Source organism: Phaenicophaeus curvirostris, chromosome 1, assembly GCF_032191515.1.
Source record: "Phaenicophaeus curvirostris isolate KB17595 chromosome 1, BPBGC_Pcur_1.0, whole genome shotgun sequence".
Taxonomy (NCBI): Eukaryota; Metazoa; Chordata; class Aves; order Cuculiformes; family Cuculidae; genus Phaenicophaeus; species Phaenicophaeus curvirostris.
In genome coordinates, this window is record NC_091392.1 from 38,453,644 (window position 1) to 38,475,822 (window position 22,179).

Here is a 22,179-nt window from a genome sequence, read left to right on the forward strand (position 1 = left end):
CAGAAGAGATTAAACAAGAATTTGGCTGCAGATGTAGACTGTGATTTTGATACTTAAGTGAGCATCAGAGTTTATACTAAGTTCATAGAACTAAGGAATGACAAACATCAATCAAACTGCAATAAATATATTTTGTAGTATCTCACTTAAATTCCTTTAAAAAAAAAAGAATGTGGAACATTTATTGGAGATACATAGGAACATGTCATTTATTGGAGATATAAAAAGTGAAAAAATACTTCTGAGACTTTTAAAAGTAGAAGTGCACAGCAACAGAATTTTTTTGATAACAAGCATACTTATTTAACTTAATTACACTAGAATGTTTTAAACTTTTTCACACAGAAGTGATTTATCAAAAGATAATAATCATTAAATGAACATTAATATAATGCTTTGTGTTTACATGTTCAGGGAGAGATTGTACTCAGAAATGTATTTTCCTTATTGCATTGGATGAATTTAATACAAATAATTGCTCAGTGATATTGCAGCCACAGAATTAATGTTAATATTTTTTATTAATACGAATTGTGTCTGAATAAGCTCACTTGCCCATTATACTCCAGAAGTCTAAACCAAAAAAGGGTAATACCTTCCATATCACCAGCGCCATATATCTGTCTTATTAGAGCGGTCACCAGCATTGTACGACACCTTAGCCACAGACGTACGTTCATATGATCTCGTGCTATTATACTGTGTGTCAGTCGAACATCTTCAAAATCAGAGTCCTAATAATTTCCAAAAGCAAGGCATGTCACTTCCTGAGACAACTACTTTACTACAAATAAAGCAACAGGGCAGCATCAGTCTAAAATAAATCAAATTAATGCAAATATATTACAAATTATAACAGAATTATAACCAGAAGTTTATTTGAAAGGTAGATACATATTTTTAATAACAGGGTCTATTTATTATTTGACTTTTTATCCACAGGAAAAAAAAGAATTGCAACAAATTAAAATTAAACCAGCTTTTATGGGAGATGCCACAAATATATCCATATACTATAAGTGTCACGGATAATAATTCTAACAGTTTAGACTTTCTTCCTCTGAAACAGGAACACTACACAAAACTCTAAGGCACATAAAAGTTTAATTGTAGAACAGGATCAATGTCAAGTTCTGGTACCTCACTAGCAATTAGAAAAAAAAAAATTATTATTTCTAGTTTTTAACGTTTCTGCTGATTAAAAACAAATATTCATATAATACAGTACTGGAAGCATTTAGGAGGATTCTCAGCTCAACTCCGTGTCCATCTTCACATACTACAAATAGCTTTTCTATGACTAAGATTCTACAGTCATATTCTAAAGTTTTGTTCCAGGAAGCAATAAAAGGACACAGCACTACATGTGGTTCACTTATACAAAAAATCATCATGAATAACTTGCATTGATGCAAGTGAGGGAAAAAAAATCACTGTAACTCAGGTACTGGGGACAAGGCTCCTAAGAAAACGTAGGAACAAATGCAGAAAGACAGAAGACCCCGATATGCAACACAGAACAATTACACTGTATGCAAGAAAGTCCAGTCTTGTTCTGTGTGTTACAAAATCTGGCCTCACTGCTCAGTTTCTCTGTCCATGTGAATCAGTTTTCCTCACTGTGCACTCAAGAGCGTATGTGTGGCATATCACCCACAGGTTTTGTCCATTGGCTTTCCAAATTATAGGTCCATATCCTTATGGGTTAGACAATAGAGGTCTGCTGGAATCTTGCTGAATTTGGAACACAGCAATGGTGTGAACTGGTCTGCTTCAGCTCTTTGAAAGAGAATACTCAGAAGCAGGTTTTCAATCAAAAAAACCTAAAATATATTAACTGAATAATACAAGATTTTCACCTGGTAGATTTCTGTTTGTCTTAAAAAAAAATAAATAAAAGAGATTTTCAATGCTGGCATTTGAGAGTAGAAAAATTAAAACTGTAATTCCTAACCACATACAAGTTAGAATTATGTTTATAGACATATTAAATATACTATAGGCAAGCAGGTAACTGAAGCATGACATACATCATTTTCCCCCCAGGTTAATGGTAACCATGTAATATTGTTTAATAAATGTCAATCAACACTTAATACAAGTCTTCATACACTAAGAAACAATAGTTAAAAACAAATATCCACACATACCAAACACTCCCATTTATCCTTTTCTTCTTGAAAATGTGTCACTTCCATCCTAAAAATTTTTGCATCTTGGAGAAGTCGAATTGTAGAGAAAGCCAAAGCAACACTGTAATACAACAATATTATTAAAAAATACTAATTATATTTGCCATTTTATGTTTTTATTATAATAGATATTTAATTTCTGACAATGTCAGAGAGGTCTATGATCAATTATTTATTTTTGCTTCAGTAGAACAAAAAAATTGCACTCTGTTTTGCCAATAACACATAACCTGGTAATAACTTCAGGGATGGGCTTTTAGAAGGGAGAAGATGGAAAATCACTGAAAATGACAAAATAATTAGGACAGTTCTGTATCTTGCCAACAACTAGAGAAATACCTTCCTCCTTAAAGCCTTTCCAGACTAGATATTAATCCTTCTGTTAAATCCACATATCCAAATACTTGCAGGATCTTAATAAGCACCATCAACCAAAAACTGAGCCAAGGTCCAACCTGGCAAAACCTTATCAGTAAGCAATCACAAAGCACTGAGTCTATCCTGCCCAAAGGCATAAATTCTTTTCTGGAGCTTTGGACTCCACACCGCATCTAGAAAGATACAAGCACTAGTAGGACTGGTGCAGCATCCAGCGGCACATTTCACTGTGAGTTCAGATCTCAAAATATTGCCGGGGTTTCTTAAAGCCTTAACTACTAGGTGGTTTTGCTCTTTAGGCAGTGCTTTTAAAGCTTTCACATACACTGTTCAGTTTTCATGTCAACTGTAAAATTTTGTAACATCAGACTTTGTGAAGACAATTATTTTCGTGATATGAAGACACTTGCAAAACAAACATAGTGAAAAGATCTTTATCATAACGGATTTGTTGCCCAAAGATCATGCTGCTTAAAATATTCTGAGAACTGCCAAAACCAATTTCTCATGGTATTAGTTTTCCATCTCTAATTGTACATTGTCCCCCCACATCTGTAAATCTCTATTTTCCTAATTCTATAAAATATTTTTGGGGTTGTTTGGTTTTTTTTCACTTATTCTCTACCCACTGAAACATATTTACCTAATGATGCAAAAGTACCTGAGGGTATTCCTAGCTACTTCTTAAAGATTTTTTCAGCAGGATAATTGTTAAAAGTGAATAACCAAAATTCTGATTTATGCTGTCTTTTTACATAGACTCTCTTTACATAGAGACAGGCTATTATGAAACAAAACAAAAAATATTTTAACACCTTAAATTCTTTGTACACTACAAGAAACCTGTAACGAGCCTTTAGTGCAAGAGAGATTCAGGCTTTGTGTGAATTTCCTGCTTTTGAGAAGTTCAAGATTAATTGTTGTAAAGGCCAAGTTCTTGATTCATGCGCAAAGAAGTCAGAACAAGAGCTGCACTACTCTGAAATTACTCACATTATTCTGCCAACTTGTATCCAACCACAGGATGGATAACCTCCAGAGATAAAAGGGTACTTCAAGTCTTCCTGTCAATTCTGATTCTATGCTGCTTGCTGTTTTGTTATGCTGAACTGGATGGATTACACCAATTCAGTGCAAATAGACCCCAAAGTAACAATAAGAACCCAAACTGTTAATAACTTGCCTTTCAGCTACTTACGAATCACCTTCATCATCACGTAACCTCAGTTTTATTCAACAAAATGAAACCAGAATAAATCAATGTTGAATTTGATTATAACCTTCTCTCTAACAATGGAAAAGATGAAACAGAATTTGCTTACAAAAGCAAAAGAGACAGTAAGGATAATACAATGAAATATCCCAACTGCTTTTCTTTCTTTTTATTAAGGAGAGTTTTCCCCTGAAACCAGGCATCAAAATTAAAATTACACCATACCTGACATTTTTCAGAACATTGCTTGAGATGCTGTGGCTAACATTTGTCAAACAAGTTGGAGAAGGTGCAGCACCCAAGAGTATATACAGGCTGTTAAGGAATACTAAATTATCTTCCTGAGCACCGCTGCCTCTAGTTACCTGCTGTCATCAATACTTAGCAATTCTGAAAATGAGGCCATGCTTAGATATAAATTTCACGAGTAAGATGTAGACCACAAGCCCAAATTTTCATGTGTATTGTTTTTTAAACAGAAATGTATTCACAGAAGTACACAAGCACATATTTGGGTAATTAGACATCTCACACACTTATGGGGGGCACTATGTAAGTGCTCTCCTTGAGATCAGTGGAATTAGTCCTATATAGAAACTTATTCTGAGGCATAAATTTTTTGCAAGACAGAGGCTGTAATGTAGAAGCTTTCCTTGATGAAATTTTTGTGACCCTCTTCTGCTGTCAGCAAGAGTGATATGTCTATATATTTCCCTTGACAAAATACACATCCTTTTATCAGCTGAATCAGAAAGTGACAAGATGATCAAAATAGGAAAGTACAGCTGACTATAACAATTCCACCACTAAGTCATTTCGCCAAAGGAAAAAAATGATGAATTTCTGTAATATCATGCAAAGTTTGATTTCTAGGCTGGCAGGCAGGAAACATTCAGCTGTCTGAAGGAATGTTTCATTTGTATCTGCGGCAGATATATCAGCAGTTTCCATGGATGGCAGTGCAATAAAATTGTAAAATAGGTTAAAAAAAACCAAACCCTTGCTTTGTTTGTTGGTGCTATCTGATCACTATCAATATACAAGGCCCACTAAACACCCATCAAGAATTTGAGAGTCCTAAAATATGATCCATAAAAGGCTTGACATCCATTGGAACCCTTGATACTCTAAAAAAAGTTTCTTCAGTCTGAGACAAGTTATAAGCCAAGAGGGAAACTACACACTAAGATACAATAGGATGTCAAAAAGAAGGGTCCTGCACTGCAAATGGCTTGCATACTGGAAACAGTTTAGCAGGGTGAGAAAGTTTGGGTTAGAACTCTGCTAATACAAATTTTACTAAGCCTAGTAGCAAGCTAAACCAGGTTTATGGACAGGATGTGTCATAGGCCAGCGTACTGGTCCTTAGTTACCAATAAGATAGTTTTATAAAATCCACGTGGCACTCAAAAGCACAAAGAGATCACTGTCCAGTGATTTGCTGTTGTCTCTTTGACAAATTTATGGCAAATTAATCTAATTGAAAAGGTACTGAAATAGTATATAAAGATATTTCAGGATAGATGTGCCAGCAGGTAGCCTATAAGTTCTTATTTCACATCTTCACAAATGACATCACTACTAAATTATTACAGTCCTAATATATGAACTTTTGGGAAGCTCTTATCTTTCAAAACACCAGAAACAAAAGCCAGATGAAAGACCATGCTGCAGTACTCATGCTGGCTTTAGTTCAGTAGTCTGCCTGTACAGCCCTGTGAAGCTCCCATCCTTCTTAATTTTATTTTTATTTATTTCTGTACCATAGCAGCTAAAAAGGAATTGTACTGTTTAAAGGTTATCTGATTTTGAGGTTTGTTTTTCCACTTAAGATATCAGGGAGAAGGAAGACAGTTTGCTTTTGGCATGGAAGAAAACATGGACACTGATTTATTTGTTGGCCGTATGAATCATCTACCACTTCATCAGTAAGAGTGTTAGAGCAATTCACCAGTATTCCAACAATTTAAAAATGTCAACTTTGCTTTTTCCTCGGTGTTTACTATAATGTAAGATTTGCTTTAATAATTTTCGTGTGTTTAGTCAGACTAAACCTAACAAAACTAGAAATACTGGTTATGTTCTACCTAATCTCAATATAGTCTGACAAGTGACAATGCTACACCTCTATATACTGCATCTTTAGTTAAAAAATTGTACCCTCAAAGCTTTTTCAACCTAATAATAAATGACCTAACTCATCCAGAGGTTTATTTTAACAACAACAGCGACCACTGCAGCCTTTTCTTTGATTTTTTTTTAACACGGTATCACAAAAGCACCTCACAGAGACATCACAGACAAATAACTTATGATCTTGAAAACGTGAAATAAAGCAATAATAAAAAAAAACAACATTTTCAGATATACTAGTGGGGTTGTTATGACTGGTTACAAAGATTTAGAATATTAATGTAGACATAACAGAGTCACAGAAAAAAGTTGCTGGATTTTTTTTTTTAATCTTCTGTAGTCAGGACAGTGCAACATAAGGTTTTCCATAATATTACTTACCTGAGAGCTGCTTGATGCCTTTGCTGAGAAATAGCAGCAAGCTGAAGTCTGGCCTCAGTCAGAGACTCTAAATCTTCAGCAAAACACTGAGTTATCTTCCCATCATATTTGTGCTGTATGTTCTGCACAAGATGACTAAGACTTTCTTCAGCTTCTGTCAGTAAGATCCCCTAGAAAAGAAGGCACCAGTGTAAAATTTCAAAGAGAGAAATAAAAAAAATTCTTTAGAAGTATTTTATTCTGTTACAACCCACTATCATTACGTCCTAAAAAAACCTAACTGGAATATAATATCCCTTTTCTATAAAGAGCTGAGGCCTTAATTTATCTTTATTCAAGTTTAGAGATTCAATGTGTTTAAAGCAGCAACATCTTTACTGTGCCTGTACTATTGCAATTTATGTTTAACTACATATTTTATGGCTTAGTAATATTACTCAATAATTTTTCATTCCTATCTTTATTTTAAAGCTACACTTGATAATTTTATACTATATTTCTCACTATTCTTAGTAGTTTTAAACAATAAAACGCTATATCAAAATACAATATGAAAGATGTTGCAAGTATTACATTCTTTTCTACCTATTCTTTGACAGATCCTTGGCTGCAGTATGTATCCTGAAAGTTCAACTGTAATTTACAGCCTTTCTGACAAACAAAGCTGTCAGAAGCTGTGAAAATCATATCTAAAAGAAAGTAAATTTTATATAAAATCTCAATCATGGAGCTTTCAGCAAAATTCAGCAATAATTTAAAGCTTTGTATCATCCAATATCTTTTTTGACTAATTTCCTCAATGAATTCAGAGCTCTATTTATGAAAACAAAAGAACAGAATTGTTAAAGAAAAATCAGAAAGGTAAGAAATATATATGCTTCTTTAAAAAAAAAGCCCCATTCAAATTAATTTAACGTTTCTATTTTAGTTACTTTCAAGATGCTGTTTTCAAATTATTTTCAAGCTACATCAAAACTTTTAAGTTTCTAGCATATGGCATTTGCCAATCACCATACAAAATCCTCCTTCCTTTCTCCAAATGTATTTTGTACATTACTTTGTTTGTAACAATGGCCAAAAGCAGGTACTTCCAAATAGGAAGATCTCTCTGGAACATTTCAGAATATGTCAGCTGCCAGTTGCCTTTTTGTGATGTGAAATTGCTAAGCACAAAGTTTACAATTAAGCCAAACAGAAAAAAACCCAACCCCAAATCCCTGTAAACAAAGAAGTTAAGAAGCTGCAGTATATTTTTTCCAAAATAAAGTATCAAAAAAAAGAACATGAAAACCTGGAGACATTTCACATATAGTAGAGAATGGTTTTCCATTTATTTGCAGAGCATACTACCCCATCAAAGAGGCTCTGACATGTTCTACAGGCACAAACTCTGAAAGGAGATGATTTTAGACTCAACATACCATTCAGTCTTTACCCTTGCTGCTGGAACAATCATACTGAGGCCTGACTGTGACAGTATTTCCCATGGACATTTATGTAACGTGAACTAACATTTTTGAAAAACTGCACCGAACCACCAAGGCTTCATGTATGGGTAGCGAGATGACAATCAGATTAGAAATGGAAATCTATAGCATCCTTATTTATGCCACCCTCCCATCATAATTTCTGTTGTATTTAAAACATTAGCAATGTTTTTGGAACAATCTGAAGTTTTTTAAGCCTTTCTTCTTGAAAACCAAAATTACCTTCAGCATGGCCATATTTAATTCATCTTTACATTGAACGAGCCGCACCATTGTGCTTCTTTGTTCCTGTTGTCTTGAATCCTTAACAGCATCAACTGTCAGCACATTTAAAATAAAATTTTAGATAACAAGCAGAAGTAAAGCATTATCTGTCATTTGAAGTATATGCCCCTTTTTTCTCTATTTAAAACTGGGACTTTAAATGCTAAAATAAAAAAGAATGCAATACAGCTCTAGATATTAAAGATATTAGCTAAAAAAAACCTCATAAATTCTTAATGCTTATTATTTCAATCATTACTATTTTTTCCGGCAACATTTAATGTGAAAATCGTTTCTAAATATGACACATTAATGCATATGCAGATAAAAGTGGAAAAACCATGCTTGAAACAATTCACAAAGTAAATGCACTTTTCCACCACCCTTATAATTACCTTCTACATTTGATGCTGTAACTCCACTTGGCTCCTTCAAGTTTTTGTTATCGACACAATAGACGTGTTTTTCCACTTTTTCAGGTATATTATTTATTGTGGCAGAAAGGCAAATGATTAAATGCATTTTGGCTAAGGTTAATTTATTTATGATTTGTTGATTGCACAGTGGCACCATTGTTAAAGGCAGACTCCAATTAAATATATCTTCCAGTACCTATAAAAAAGTTAACAACTGAGACTATTTGAAATAACATATTTTACATTTTTATTATTCAAGGGACACTCTGCTTCTACTAATAATGATGTTTATCAACAATTAAGAGGAATAATATTAGTAAGGTGTTCTTAGTAATTATGCATGTGTTGCTGTTTTCCTTTCTAAACTTAATTCACCCTTTAGCAGCCTCAGTTATCAGTTTTCCAGTAGAAGGTGCACCTATGAAGTTATAGCTGTTACTGTGTGTGAGTTCTAGGGTTTTTTTGCATCATCCATAGCACTCTGAGCTAAGATGGTCACAAGAAATATACAGGCAAATCTGTAGTTCAAAAATCTCAACTCAAAGAAAAGTCTGTTGTTACAATTCACCCTAACTAAAAAGTTTAAGCAAGGAAAAAATACTCGTATCTAGACCATTCTAGCATATTTCATAGAATCTTTCTGTTATTCATTATAGCATCTTTGTTTTATCTTGAGTTTAATATTCTCACTTTAGATTAATATATTTAGAAGTTGAAAGTTTTGCAAAATCATAAGGAGACCGGTAAGAGCTCCACATAGACTGTAAAGTGTTTGAATCAAAAGCTCAAGATAAAGCACAACTTCAAAATAAATCTGAAACTATTGAGATCAGAAGCTGTCAAGATAGACATCTCATTTCGGTCTTCTAATATCTATTGTTGTAGGAGACGCGCAAGATTACTGTAAACAAAAAAGAGAAAAGTGGAGGAAAAAGGTGTTGTTTTTCTACTTTATCAGTTTGGGTTTATGGTACCTTTTTTTTCACATTCTGCTAACATTTACCTCTACCGGCTCAAAAGATCTGTGACAAGGCATATGAAAGGAAATTATTAAAACTGAAAAAAAAATCTCCCAAAATAAGTCATATAGGAACCTATAGTTTTAATTAAAATGAAAAATGACTGTTCAATAACTGGTTTACAGATTCACTTTTGCTCCGCTCCCCTCTCCTCCCCTCCCCTCTCCCACTCCTCTTCCATCTCCTTTGCATTCCTTTTCTTTTATTCCCCAGAAGTGGACTTTGACCCCAATCTGAATTAGGACAAATCTATGAAGACAGCTCTGATTGATAGAAATTATAAGGCTAGATGACTGATGTTCTTCGTATTTTATCAGGGTAAACACCAGACCCCACGTATCATGACAAAAAAATGAATAATTTTACTAATATGCTTTGCACAGACAAGCCACAGATTTGTATGCATTAGGTCTCCCATCTGAAAAATAGTACTTGAGAGATCAGCCATGAAATTTGAAATTTAGGAAATAGTAAGTTATTGAGGAGAATATGTTTTCCATTTACTGCTTTTTACTAATAACAAGTATATTTTCTGAACCAAATAATCTCTAACTGATGCCAGATAAACAAATATTTAACCTAGCATAAAATTTTTAGGTCTTTCACATTTTTTTACCTGTAAATTTGTAAGAGTCAGGAGAGATTTTGAGGAGTCAAATTTCTGTAAGGCCTGTAAAATGGACAAGATCAGAAATAAGTTATGTATTATAATATGAACATAAAATAAGAGAGCTGGCAGAGCAGAGGACAAGTGTAGTGTGTTTCCAACTATACTTTCAGGAGTCTGAAAATGCCAATAATTACTTAGCTTCTATGGGGTTTACATTTCTGAACCAGAACCCAAGATCCAGAACAATCCCTAATCTTCCTAAACCATTCACCAGAACTCTTCAACTTGAATCAAGGGGAGAAAAAGGCATAAATCAACAAAAATCCTTTTACAAATTCCAGGAGCTCTACAGACACCAACCATCAATTTCCTTTTCATTCTTTATATTTCTGAGTCCCAAACCTAACTCTAGACTTAGCACATGCCTCCTCTGCTACGCAGCAGAGCACAGATCTGTGAATGGAATGAGAACAAGGATTACAGGTCAAGATGAACTTCAGCCCTCAGCCACCTTGTGGGCTCTAAAAACAAGTACTTCTTCACTTACGTATTTTTCAATTTTCTGAACCTCAGCCTTAATTCTAGTTCTTGCTCAAACACCTTTTACCTTTCCACCAGGAGACAAATCAATCTACTGAAGGGAAAGAAAAGGAAGAGGTAAAGATCAACTGCAGACTTCATTGTAATTGAGAGGTCAACACCGAACTGTCACTTCAGTTCTATGTGGTTCTACTCCAGATGGAGCCCTCTATTATCTCTGTCATTGGCTGGAATATAGGTCCTTCTTGTTCTGAGAGCTGTGCAGAAGTCCGGCAAACACTTAGCTTCCACATGCATCACATCCTAACCAGAGTCCTAATGCTGAACTTTGTCTGCTGTTCATCCAAACACTCACCTGTGATCCCAGTTAGAAAAAGACAAGTGACAAATCAACCAGACCTCATCCTATCTCTGTGAAGCCTTCAGACAATACACAGTCAAGGAAAGGACTTTGAGATGCATTTTAAGCTGACTAGCATCAGTAAGGACTAAATGCACTCCCTTCTATAGCCATGAACAGTGGAACTTTGCAGAACCAAGTCCATCGAAGTGGATGATAACTCTTTATGGCTCAACCTAGTGAGAATGTAATGTAACCTGTGCTCTGAGAAAACGACCAGATTTCAGTTTCCTATCTCCCCATCTACTTAGTATAAAAAGTGTCATCAGGAAATTAAAAAGGTCACCTCTAAGGATAAATATTTTAATTTTAATTTTTATCAAGTTCCTGTTTCATTTAAAACCTAGTGCCACTGCAGGTTGTTCTAGGAGGACTGCTTGTCCATATTTCTTGTTTCTTAAATGTAAATATTTGACAACTTAACATAAATTTAACTGGAATTATTTCCCTGTTAACTAGCTTAGATATTGATTTGTTGGCTGTTTCCAAAAAAAGATAGTGCTGCTCTATGCTGATTATAGCCACTGTAAGGCTGCAATGTAAGGTCAGCCATGGGTTGGCTGGAAACGCCCTCACACGATTTGGTGAGGGGAGAAATTTCCCTTCTGATCAGTTCATTAAACTCAATTTGCTTCGCTGTCTACAACACAGGGTAAGGGAAGCAAATGTAAAGACATGGAAGTGGGTTAGGGGTTCCCCTTTCGGCACCAGCCTGTAACGACCACCAGATTAGACATATCCTCTTATTGCATGTCTAGAATGTGGCTGTACAATCAAGTTAAATCCACACTGCTGCCAAAACACTGTCCCACTAGTCTTCTACCGCACGTCCAGTCTAGCTCCTTAGTGCTGGCACATCTACTTTGTCATGTGTGAACACCTACCCTAAAGCACTACTCAGATAAGGGAGAACTTGATTACATCCACCCAGCAATAACTCATTAGATTATTCTGGTACATACTTCAAAAACAACGGAAGGCTGCATAGTTGTTATGGGGTAGGCTTGCCTGATAGTTCTGGACTGTATCTGCCTGCACAGGTATGCTCACAGTCAAGAAAAAGAAGCCCAGGTCAGTTGTTAACAGCTTCATAACACAGAAGCACATTAGTGATCAAGGTAAGATCACTACTTGGCTTCAGCTAAGCAGAAAATAAAAGAGATTGGTCTGGGTTGATGTGACTGTCAAAGCTCTAAAGGGCAGCAATAGCTCTTACTGCCCAGCATCTCTTGGCTCTCCCCTTACCCTGCTCCACAGCCCAGGACCCAGTGTCAGCCCTCTGGGGCTATTAGTCCATGCCCAGTGATGCCACAGCAGGGACAGTCTTCAGGTCCCCACAGCCCTGCCCTGCCACGAGACTCTCAGGTGGGGCCACATATGTACCCACATCCTGGCCCGGCCTCACCCAGCCTCCACAGCCCTGCGTGACCATCCTGGGGTGGTGCCTGGGCCGGGTTGTCCTCACAGGTCTGACCTTGACCCCTATCCACCCACCTCAGCTTGTCCCCAGCCCCACAGAAGTGCCCCGGGCTGGGGCAGTGGGGATTTTGCCATTAATTGGACAAGGACTCTATCCATATATTTTTTGTCTAGATATGAAATCACATGTTATTTTTCCAACAGTATTATCTGCATTAGCCACTATATAAAACAGGCAGCACATGTGTTTCAAAATTTATTTTCGTCTTAGTTGTTCAGTGCAAGAAATTAATGTCATTCAATGCCTACTATTTGACCTACCAATTGAAAGAAATTTAGGATTTTTTTAGGAATGTGTAATAACTTGCAGATATGGGGTATGTGCAGTTTCATGAAAAGAATTGAGTGTTATAGTTCAAGGTTATACTTTACTGTTGCTTACCTTCATTTGCTCAATTTTTCTATATCCTGCAGGTATTTTCCACGGAATTCTCTCTCCACAGTTAAGCAAAGACAGTTCATGAAATGCCTCCGTAAAAAAGCCTATATCTGTAAGCACTTTAATCTGTGAAAAAATAACAGAGTCTTTGATTTCAATAATTTTCAATTTTTTTTTTTTGCTTAAAAAAAAATTTATCCAAAGGCAATTTTCAAGTAAATCTGGCTATTGGGATAGTACATTCATGAAGAACATTCTTCAGTGGAAAGAAATCTTTGATATTTTTACTAAATAACTGAAATCTCAAAGTTGTGCCTTTCACTTTTAAATACAAAAAAAACCAAAAAAAACAACCCCAAAACCAAGAAAACATGTTCTTCAAAAACTTGCTCCTGACAGAGGAAAAGAACTTAATTCATCTGGCAGATCAAAATCTGTTTCATACATTTTACTCATCTTAACCTTGTAGTACTCAGCTATTCTCCCTAACTAGTATCACCATTTCCTGAAAATATCTAAAACCAATAATACTTTGGCTCTTACTACAAATTAGATTCCTTTAAAAATAAAAACAAAAATAAAAAAAAAACAAACAAAGGATTAAAAAAAAAAAGAAACAAACATAGGATTAAACAAAAAGCAAAAGCAAACACTAGTGAAATGAGAAAAGTCTGTTCCCAGAAGTCTGACAACCTGGTTCCACCATGACACTGATAACAAATCCAGAAGTGAACACTGCGAAGAAAAAATCACTCATGTTTTGCATTTAAGAAAATGGTAGAAGAACAGTGGAATAACAGAAAAACTATAAAGTAAAACGTTTGGATCCACGAGGGAAAATCTTATGACCATACCTTTAAGGACAATATTTGTTAAATAGAGAGTAAAAAGAAATTATGTAAGTACTTAACATTCTCTGTAGGACAGTAACACTAAAACTGTATAAATAAAACCACATCCTACTAAATCGATACTATACATAATACTTGGATTTAGAAAGTAGTCCTATTCTACAATCTGTTGTGCTAAGAAACACTAAACAAGAGCTGAATTTTAAAGCATTACTTTTCAGAGTAGTCATACATGAATAAATATAAGTTTCTTTGGTTACCTTTAAGATTCTTCCTTCAATACATTTGGCTGGGTCCTTACAAATTTCAGAAACAAAGTATTGGTATAATGTGAACAACGGTAAAATCTGTAGGAAAGTATTAGGTCATCTAGTTATAAATGTCATCAAGGGTACAATTGTGCAAATATACATTTCAATTATATATCACAAATATGTAGATAATATAGAAATAGTGCATTCACTGCCACGTACCACCACTTTCTCTTATGCTCCATGAAGGATGAATGTGTTAAAAAGTTCTTCAGCTAGCTAAAGCTAACCCCTTATACTTTCTTATATGCGATTGACAATGCAGAAAGTATAGTTTCCCCAAATTATCCTCTGTGTTCAAGGTGGGCTTTTTTTTACTACACCATTTGTGAGTAAACCTACTGGAAAGATGTTGAAATAAAGGTTTTATAAAACTGCCTGCATTTTCATGTGCCATAATCTTTTAAGTAAAACAGTAACAGAATTCTGTGAGCTTTATAAAATAAATACAATGAAGTCCTATAATCGTCTAAGTGAAACAATACCAATTGTAAAATAAACTGGATGGTGATAAAGCTGATTTACAAATTTATTTACAGTCATTTCAAATTGAAATTTTTTGTAGGGGTAACTAATAAAAACATTTTAAAACTGAGTTCTAATAAAGTATACAAGCACTGTACTTATTACTATATAATGTTTCAGAAAAAAAAAACCCAGCTTCTTTTCCAACAGGTGTGTTTGCTTCTTGAAAATGAAAGAACTTCCAAAATTCAATTACTGTTCATCTTTTACATTTTTCTTCACTTTAAAATGTCCTTGAGCTTGGAAAATGTTAACAGCATTGTTACTTTCTTGTCAAACGCACTTTCAGTTTTTCATAAAGTAGCTTAATACTTCTGAATTTGAAATTCAAATGCCTGAGGCAAATGTTTTAATTCTACCCATACAGTTTCCAAATGATACTTGAAGTAATTCAACAAAATTAGTCTTCAAAGTCTTATTTTTAATAAAACTCATATCTTGATGTATTTTAAGTGTCATATCAATTCAGTGCCCACCATCCAAAACATGCCCATACATTAAGCATTCAGTGGAAATTAGGTTGCCATCCTGCTGAAACCACAGTTGCTCTGCGCATGATCTATGACCTGGATCTACATTCTGCTGGTACAAGTGCAGAAAGAATCAAAAATTGCTTGCTTCACCTGGCCATGCACATCAAATTAAGTGTCCCTGCCTCCAGGTAACTGTCTGCTCCTTGATCTCACTTGGTTTCCCATAGTGAGGGCAGTTTGACAAAGCTTAATAACAAATTGAACTCCAGTAATGCAGGATGGAAAGAAGCAATAACAGGAGGTAAGATGCGATGCTTACCCTAAAGTTCCAGAAGAAACCAATCCAAATAATGGCTTTCTGACAAAAAAGGGGTAACTTGCTGCCTCCTCTCTAACTACTCTTCCTTCTCCACCCCCTAACCTTATCTTACTCCTCTGCTGCCAGCCACATGATCTTTTCCCCTCCCTTACACAGGACCTTTCCATAAGTGGATTCAACTCATTAAATCAGCAGAAAACTATCCACTTTTTCTGCCTGGGGAGTTTTCTGTCATGTGGAGAGTTGATTTATAGAGGTGTACAATAATTGCCTGACATGAAAATCCATTAAAGCATACAGGACCAAACAGGAACAGAGGTAGAATTGCACCTTTTTCAGTACTAGTAACCAATGCAATCTATTTATTCCAACACACAGAATCACACCTTTGAAAGAAGCTAGATGAAAGTGGAAGTGGTCAGTCATTAAACGGAGGGAAAAGGTACATGATCAACATAAGAGAGAAGGAGAAAGGTAGAAGAGACTTTTATTTACTGAATGTGAAAGTAAAATTATTGAAAGCATGCTGGACATACTGCATTTGAAGTAATAGTACAGTGTATCTCAAACTGTATATAATAAGAAGTTTCCTCCAAAATGCCTGTGCTAAGTGGACCATGTATTGTCACCTTCTTGAATAAACTAGTACCCTGTATATTCTAAAAGCTGTAGACAGCAAGCTATACCTTGCCTCTATTCTCAGTGCCACAGAACCTAACCATACAGGTATTTTGATAGAACTGCTGAGGTATCTCATAAGTACACCCCCACAAAAAAATATGATTAGATGTCTTAAAATGCATTTTCAGAGTATAAAAATAGTACTTACTATTAAATTTTGCTTTGCACAATGTAGTTCAAACATGAGGAAATTCAGACTTGCAACTACAGTAGAGATATCAGCTCTGTAGCGATCAGAGAACAAGTCAATACCAGGAATAAGCATATCTGTTTCATATTGTGCAAAGTCGCAGTCAGATGTTGGATGTGGAAGAGAAGCTCTGAACAGGCTCTGAAAGTAATAATAATGAACTCCTTGTGAAATGATGTATAGTCACTAATGAAATACTATAAAAATCCAACACTCATAAATTACTTCATAAATGAAACTCAATGTCTTAAGTATCCAGTTGTTTCCAGACAAAACCATGGAAAATCTTTTTAAAAAAAGGCCCTACTTGTGAGCTTGATGGAGAAAAAAAAAACAGGCTGAAAACAGTTTAAGGGCAGTATTTCACAGAACAAGCAAAAGAAAAAAAAAACTAATCTAGGTGTAGAAAAATAATCATGAAAGATTCCTCAGCAAGTACTCCCAGGTAATGAAGAGTCTTCCAAGAGCCAGTGGTGTTTCTCTAAGGTTCCAAGTCAAAGCATCCCAAATAGATCTCTGAAAGCACTGGAAAAAAACCCTTATAAATCAATAAGCATTTTCACAAAGATTTCTTAGGTAATTTCTAGGATCAGTCTCTGCCCAATTAAAAAAAAACAACACCAAAAACTTAGTAATTTATTCAAATATCCCCATTAAAAAATCAAGGAAAATGCATAGGAAAAATTTGTTGAGATGATTCTGGGCATGTGTTCAGACTTTCAGAATTTCTTTACCAGTCCAAAGATGTTTCATGGAAAACATATTCCATCAGAAGAAAAATCTTTTTATTTTCCCAACAAGCTATGAAAGCTAGTTTGATTTTACCGAGCCTTGCCTTACTGAGTTCTTGCCTTACCATCACTTCAGAATTTTTTTCTGAGAGAGTTGCTGACATTAAGGCAAATTAAAAGCTAGCTCCACACTTTTAACTAGGTCAGCTAGTGCAGCTTAAATCATATAACGTAAAACTTAAGTGAACTTTAAGGAAGTAAATTAAATGCTCCTCCTTTAAACAGGGAGGAGTGCTAACATTGTGTCTGATATTGGATACCCCTCCCCAATTGTGTTTATCCTGTTGTAATTAACAATGATGCTAGTGAAATATGCATTTATATACTCAGATCTAAGATATTAACAAGCCTAAAGCCTACACCAGAGGTGGAATTTAAATAAGGTTATAAAAGCTTTCCAAATCAAGGAGCAAATTATGGGCTTGAACTTCACAAGGTACAGTGGCAGTAATTGATTATGTTTTTCAAGATACTCACCCTGCAAGCTGCACTCACCCAATTAATATCAGACCCAGTTCAGTCAAGTCACAATTATTTCTAACATTATACAGCTGGAACAAACACTTACCACTATTTCTGTCAGAAGGAGGAATCAAAATTGCTCAGCTTTGTAATATCAGCAATTACAGTGCTAGAAGCTAGTCAAAATTGTTCTTTACTTTGTTTCTTCAACTTATTCTTCTTTTGCTAAACTTAATGAGGTTTTGCACTCGGATGAGTAAGCATTGATCCCAGCGGAGTACGACTGGCAGAATACTTGTAGTTCTTTTTCCTATATCATTTTTGTAACTGTTACCTTAAAACTTTTTTTAAAAAGTAAAGTGAAACCCTTTTTTTCTCTATAGTTGGTTTCTGAAAGGTTACAAACTTAATGATCTTATTTTCTTTGTAAATGAAACTGAATCATTTTGACTATCCTCTGTTAGAGCAAAGTTCTTATGGAGCTGAGATTTTAGTATTACAAACCAATATTTTTCAATGCTAAAAAGTATTAAAAAAAATTCTTTTACTAAAGAGTCTGTTATCCTGGCTGAAAATTTATTACAACCTGTGAAGATTCTGTAGAGGTCTGACAGAACATTGTGCAATTTTTTATGCCATCCAGCTCTTCCTGAGCAGAACACTTCAAGGGAAGAAAAATATATTTGACTGCCATATATTTTTAGCCATCTTCACTTTTCAGTATTTCTTTATTTCTCTGAGATACTAGCCTCTTATTGAAGTGATAATTTTTAGGCTATAATACAGGAATAATGTTAAAAAACAGAGGATAAAAACATCTGATCTAATATGCATAGATTGTCAACAACCTCTTATATCCAGCTTTCCTTTGCAATCAAAATGAAAAGAGAAATGTTTTAATAGGATATTGAGGTTTAAATTTTAGAAGCAATTTATCAACTTCACAAATTCTAACTGAAATTTTATACTTACCTTAAAAAGTATAGCAGAAAAACAGCAGTACTTAGTTCTTAATCTCATCTTTGATATTGTTATATACCTGAAGTGCAACAAATAATAAGAAATATGAATGTGCCCATCAATATAAATTATTAAAATTCTTTTTTTACTCCTAGTATAATAATAAGACAATCTAGATGTTCACTATATTGGAAAACATCTGCTTGTTCTGTAGATAGGTGCTCAGCTACACCATGCAAAGAAAGAAGCATTTGACCAAAGACGTACCTTAGGCAAATGGAGTTGTCTAGATTCTAGTTAGAGAGAAACAAATAACCTAAGTGCAAAATTCACCTCATACAAAACTAGAAAGATAAAGCAGGTCAAGTAACTCACACCTAAAAGTGTATTTCTTTCCATAAAGGAAGCATAAGATAACCAGCATGTGTGGACTTTCAGATGGTAGGTGTTTAGCTAGATGAAATTAATCCCAAACATTACCTCATCAGAGCTTTAAACCATCCTGGTAGCAGGGTACTCCTCTGATCTGCAATATCATAAATCTTTAATCTGTATTTTACAGCCTGAGACTAAGTTGCTCTAGAAGGAGTGGCTCAAAGGAAAGATGTTTAAGAGCCCAAGTCAGGTCTGAATTGAAGAGTTCTGCGTGAGGAAGAGGATAGCTCCCTCCAGATTCTTGTTAGGATTTGGAGCAGACATTTTAGCAGTAAAAGGATAGTAAAAGTGCAGCAAACATGTGCCATAAGCATCTGTAAAAGAAGCTAGGGACTGGGTCTCGCCTAATTGGACCTGAGACTGCACCACAGCCAGAATTAGAAGAGCTGTCATTTATAAACAGCTTAAACTCCCTCCTTTTCCTCTTGGGTGCTAATTCTCAGCGTGACAATGCTGTTTCATCCTGAAATACCCATGCTAATACTTCCAAAGCTACCTTGGTTTACAGACGTTTTACAGTGCTATTAATATGCCCTGTTTCTCAGGTAAGACAGTTTACTCAGATGACACTCTGCCGTTTCACAGGTATAATGCTTCTAAGGTCATGTAGAACTGGCTTAGGTATTTCTAAGTTTTACATTTTGTATATTTTTATATTGTACAATACATTGAGGAACAGCTCAGAATTACATCCATAGTGCTTTACCAGCAGTCAAGGACTACTGGACAGAAATATTTATTGATGTTAAACTTTAATACAGTAATTCAAATTTCATTTAGTTGTAATTCACCAGAAAATGAGTACTTTAGGCAGTAAATCTGCCTTGAAGATACATTAATATTTAATATGTGCAATGACTTGGGAGATGTGATATTTCAATTGAAAATCAATATGACTGTAAAATCCTTGTGCTTATGACTTTTTATCATTTTGTTTTATTTCAATGATCTCGCCATATAATATACAGTTGCAATTATGATCAAAGACGAGCACTCAAGAAAAGGGAACAAACAATCTTCTCCAAGAGAGCAACTTTCTTCCTGAAAGGAAAAACTCCTCTGCTTTTGATGAGTCTTTTTAATAGCAACTCTTTAGTAGTTTTAAATTAATTTCAAGTTGCCTGCTGTCCTGGATAAGCAATTTGTTTAAAATATTAAATTAATACATTACATAGATAAAATACTTACTGAGCTATCTTAGCCACTAGGACTGCTGCATGTAAACAACCCCAAACTCCAGCCCGAGAAAGAAATTTCTGACTAATATCAGTCCATCTTCCAACTGCAAAGCAGTCTGTAGCATTTTTTAGAAAACCTGATTCTTGCCAGTTGTTAAGAGCATCAGCAATGTTGAGTGTTTCATCAAGGGCTTGACACCAATATTTAAAAGCAGCTCTGTAACACATAAAAAAAAGCACTCATCATATTGCTGACATTTTCCAAAGTGGAAGATAAGACTCGCTTCATTTTACCTTTATTGCCTGAGATATAACTAATTCTGATTAGGTCAAAAACTGAAATACAGTTTCTACCACATAAAAAGATACCATTCTTGGTCAACAAACTTACTGGGACTTACACTGAAGTAAATCGTCAAGTAATAGATATGACTTTCTAAAAACACATAGACATGCTTAATTAATTTGCTTAGTTGCAATTAACTAGCTAAGAAAAATACACAATTTCTTGGTAAAAAAGCCTCTCAAAATACAGCTAATAGTGAGTTAGATTAAAGAAGTTATATGGACTACAGAACAGTACAAGAACTTGCAAGACAGTTGAAGGGCATATGAATGCCGATTAAAAAAAAAATGAAACCATGCTCTTTTTTAATCCAATAACTATGTACCTTTTGTTTCCAGCATAAAAGTGAAGATTTCCAAGTTCATGCAGAGCCTGAACCTTGAGGTCTCTCTGGCTGTTCATTTCAAGGACTCCTATTATTTATTTTATAATCAGTTAGAAAAAAATGCTGTCAGATCATTAAATCAGTTACTGAATCTTGAACAAATTTTGCATGAGGAGAAAGCATTCACATGTAATTCAATGCATGAATACTTTTTGCAAGATTTATTAGGTTTCTACACAGCAGCATTATCCCTAGACCATTTCTGGACCTCTTGCTTCAAATGAAATCATTTAGGGTATTTGTTGAACGGCTAAACGTCACTTGTTTTGTCATACAGCAAAAACAGGTGGTGGTGCTGAGCTGTAACTGTATGAACAAAGCCATACTGGAACATAAGATGCAAGCAACCAGGTCAACCATTCAAATGCACAGAATTCAAAAGGTCCATTTGCTAGAAAAAAAACCATCAAGGACTTAAAATGAATCTGCTAATCATTGCAGCAGATTTCTAATTTGGGATTAATCACTATAACAACACTGAAGCAATGCTTTTTCATAAGATGAGATAAATGAAGTTATAACTATCTAGTGGCTCGTTTACGATCTAATGCAGATTTTGTGAATTAACAGAAAGAAGGTACTGTATTTCTGGAAACCAGCTTTCAGCCAGCTATAGCTGTCTGACAGAGGGAAATAACACTGGAAGTAACATATATGAACACAAATAGGCAGAATGCTATAACATCTTAGCTATAAACAGAAATACGTGAAAAAAATTACCAATTGTTTGTTCATAGGAAGAGATAATTATGGAAAGCTGTGATTGTGGTATTGGTTTGCTCTCAACCGTATTGGAGGAATTAAATTTTTCTTGAGAAAGGTCTTGTGGCGTTGGTAGAAATATCAGATCGGCTCCCACATTAAATTCCAGCCTTCTATTTGAAGAGATATGATTGCCGATTACTCCTCCAGCATTTTCTAGACCAGAAAAGTGATTTATATGATCAGTTTGGAAAAGTATTAGACTATTTCCAGCACCACAAATATTTCCACATATCACTCAAACAGATATACAATTTCTGTGTACTTTTTTATCTGCTTTTCTGTGCTATGACTCTGTGTGTCTCATAATTAAACTCTCTGGTCATAAGTCATTGGTCAGTGTAATCTAATGAAAATAAACTTGGGAAGGTCTGCCTGTCAGCCCTCTGACAGAGGTTTGGCTGCAGACAGACAAGTGACACAGCTTCATGACAAAAAGAATATATTATCCAACCACAAGACACAAATCATAGGAAATCAGGCTTAGAGCTTATGTTTACAGAACCTCCTATATAACTATATTCTATGTTTTTTCTAACTGTCAATAACAACTAAAAGTTGAATTTTAAAAAATCTTTTCCTTTCAGTCCTTATTACTTTAACTATAGATATGCATTAA

The 22,179-nt window shown here is 34.9% G+C and overlaps 1 protein-coding gene across 1 annotated transcript in view; it reads right to left on the reverse strand.

The window, feature by feature from the left end:
- The window catches only part of CFAP54 (cilia and flagella associated protein 54), a 108,149-nt gene that overhangs the window by 21,869 nt on the left and 64,101 nt on the right, over positions 1–22,179 (reverse strand). The window contains exons 43-55 of the mRNA XM_069853649.1: positions 21,519–21,716; positions 20,739–20,826; positions 20,078–20,284; positions 18,467–18,533; positions 16,200–16,382; positions 14,003–14,089; positions 12,895–13,017; positions 10,100–10,153; positions 8,444–8,660; positions 8,007–8,101; positions 6,298–6,467; positions 2,151–2,253; positions 596–734 (exon numbers count right to left, since the gene is read on the reverse strand). Coding sequence (XP_069709750.1) covers positions 596–734; positions 2,151–2,253; positions 6,298–6,467; positions 8,007–8,101; positions 8,444–8,660; positions 10,100–10,153; positions 12,895–13,017; positions 14,003–14,089; positions 16,200–16,382; positions 18,467–18,533; positions 20,078–20,284; positions 20,739–20,826; positions 21,519–21,716 — 1,731 coding nt within the window. The remainder of the gene's footprint in view (positions 1–595; positions 735–2,150; positions 2,254–6,297; positions 6,468–8,006; positions 8,102–8,443; positions 8,661–10,099; positions 10,154–12,894; positions 13,018–14,002; positions 14,090–16,199; positions 16,383–18,466; positions 18,534–20,077; positions 20,285–20,738; positions 20,827–21,518; positions 21,717–22,179) is intronic.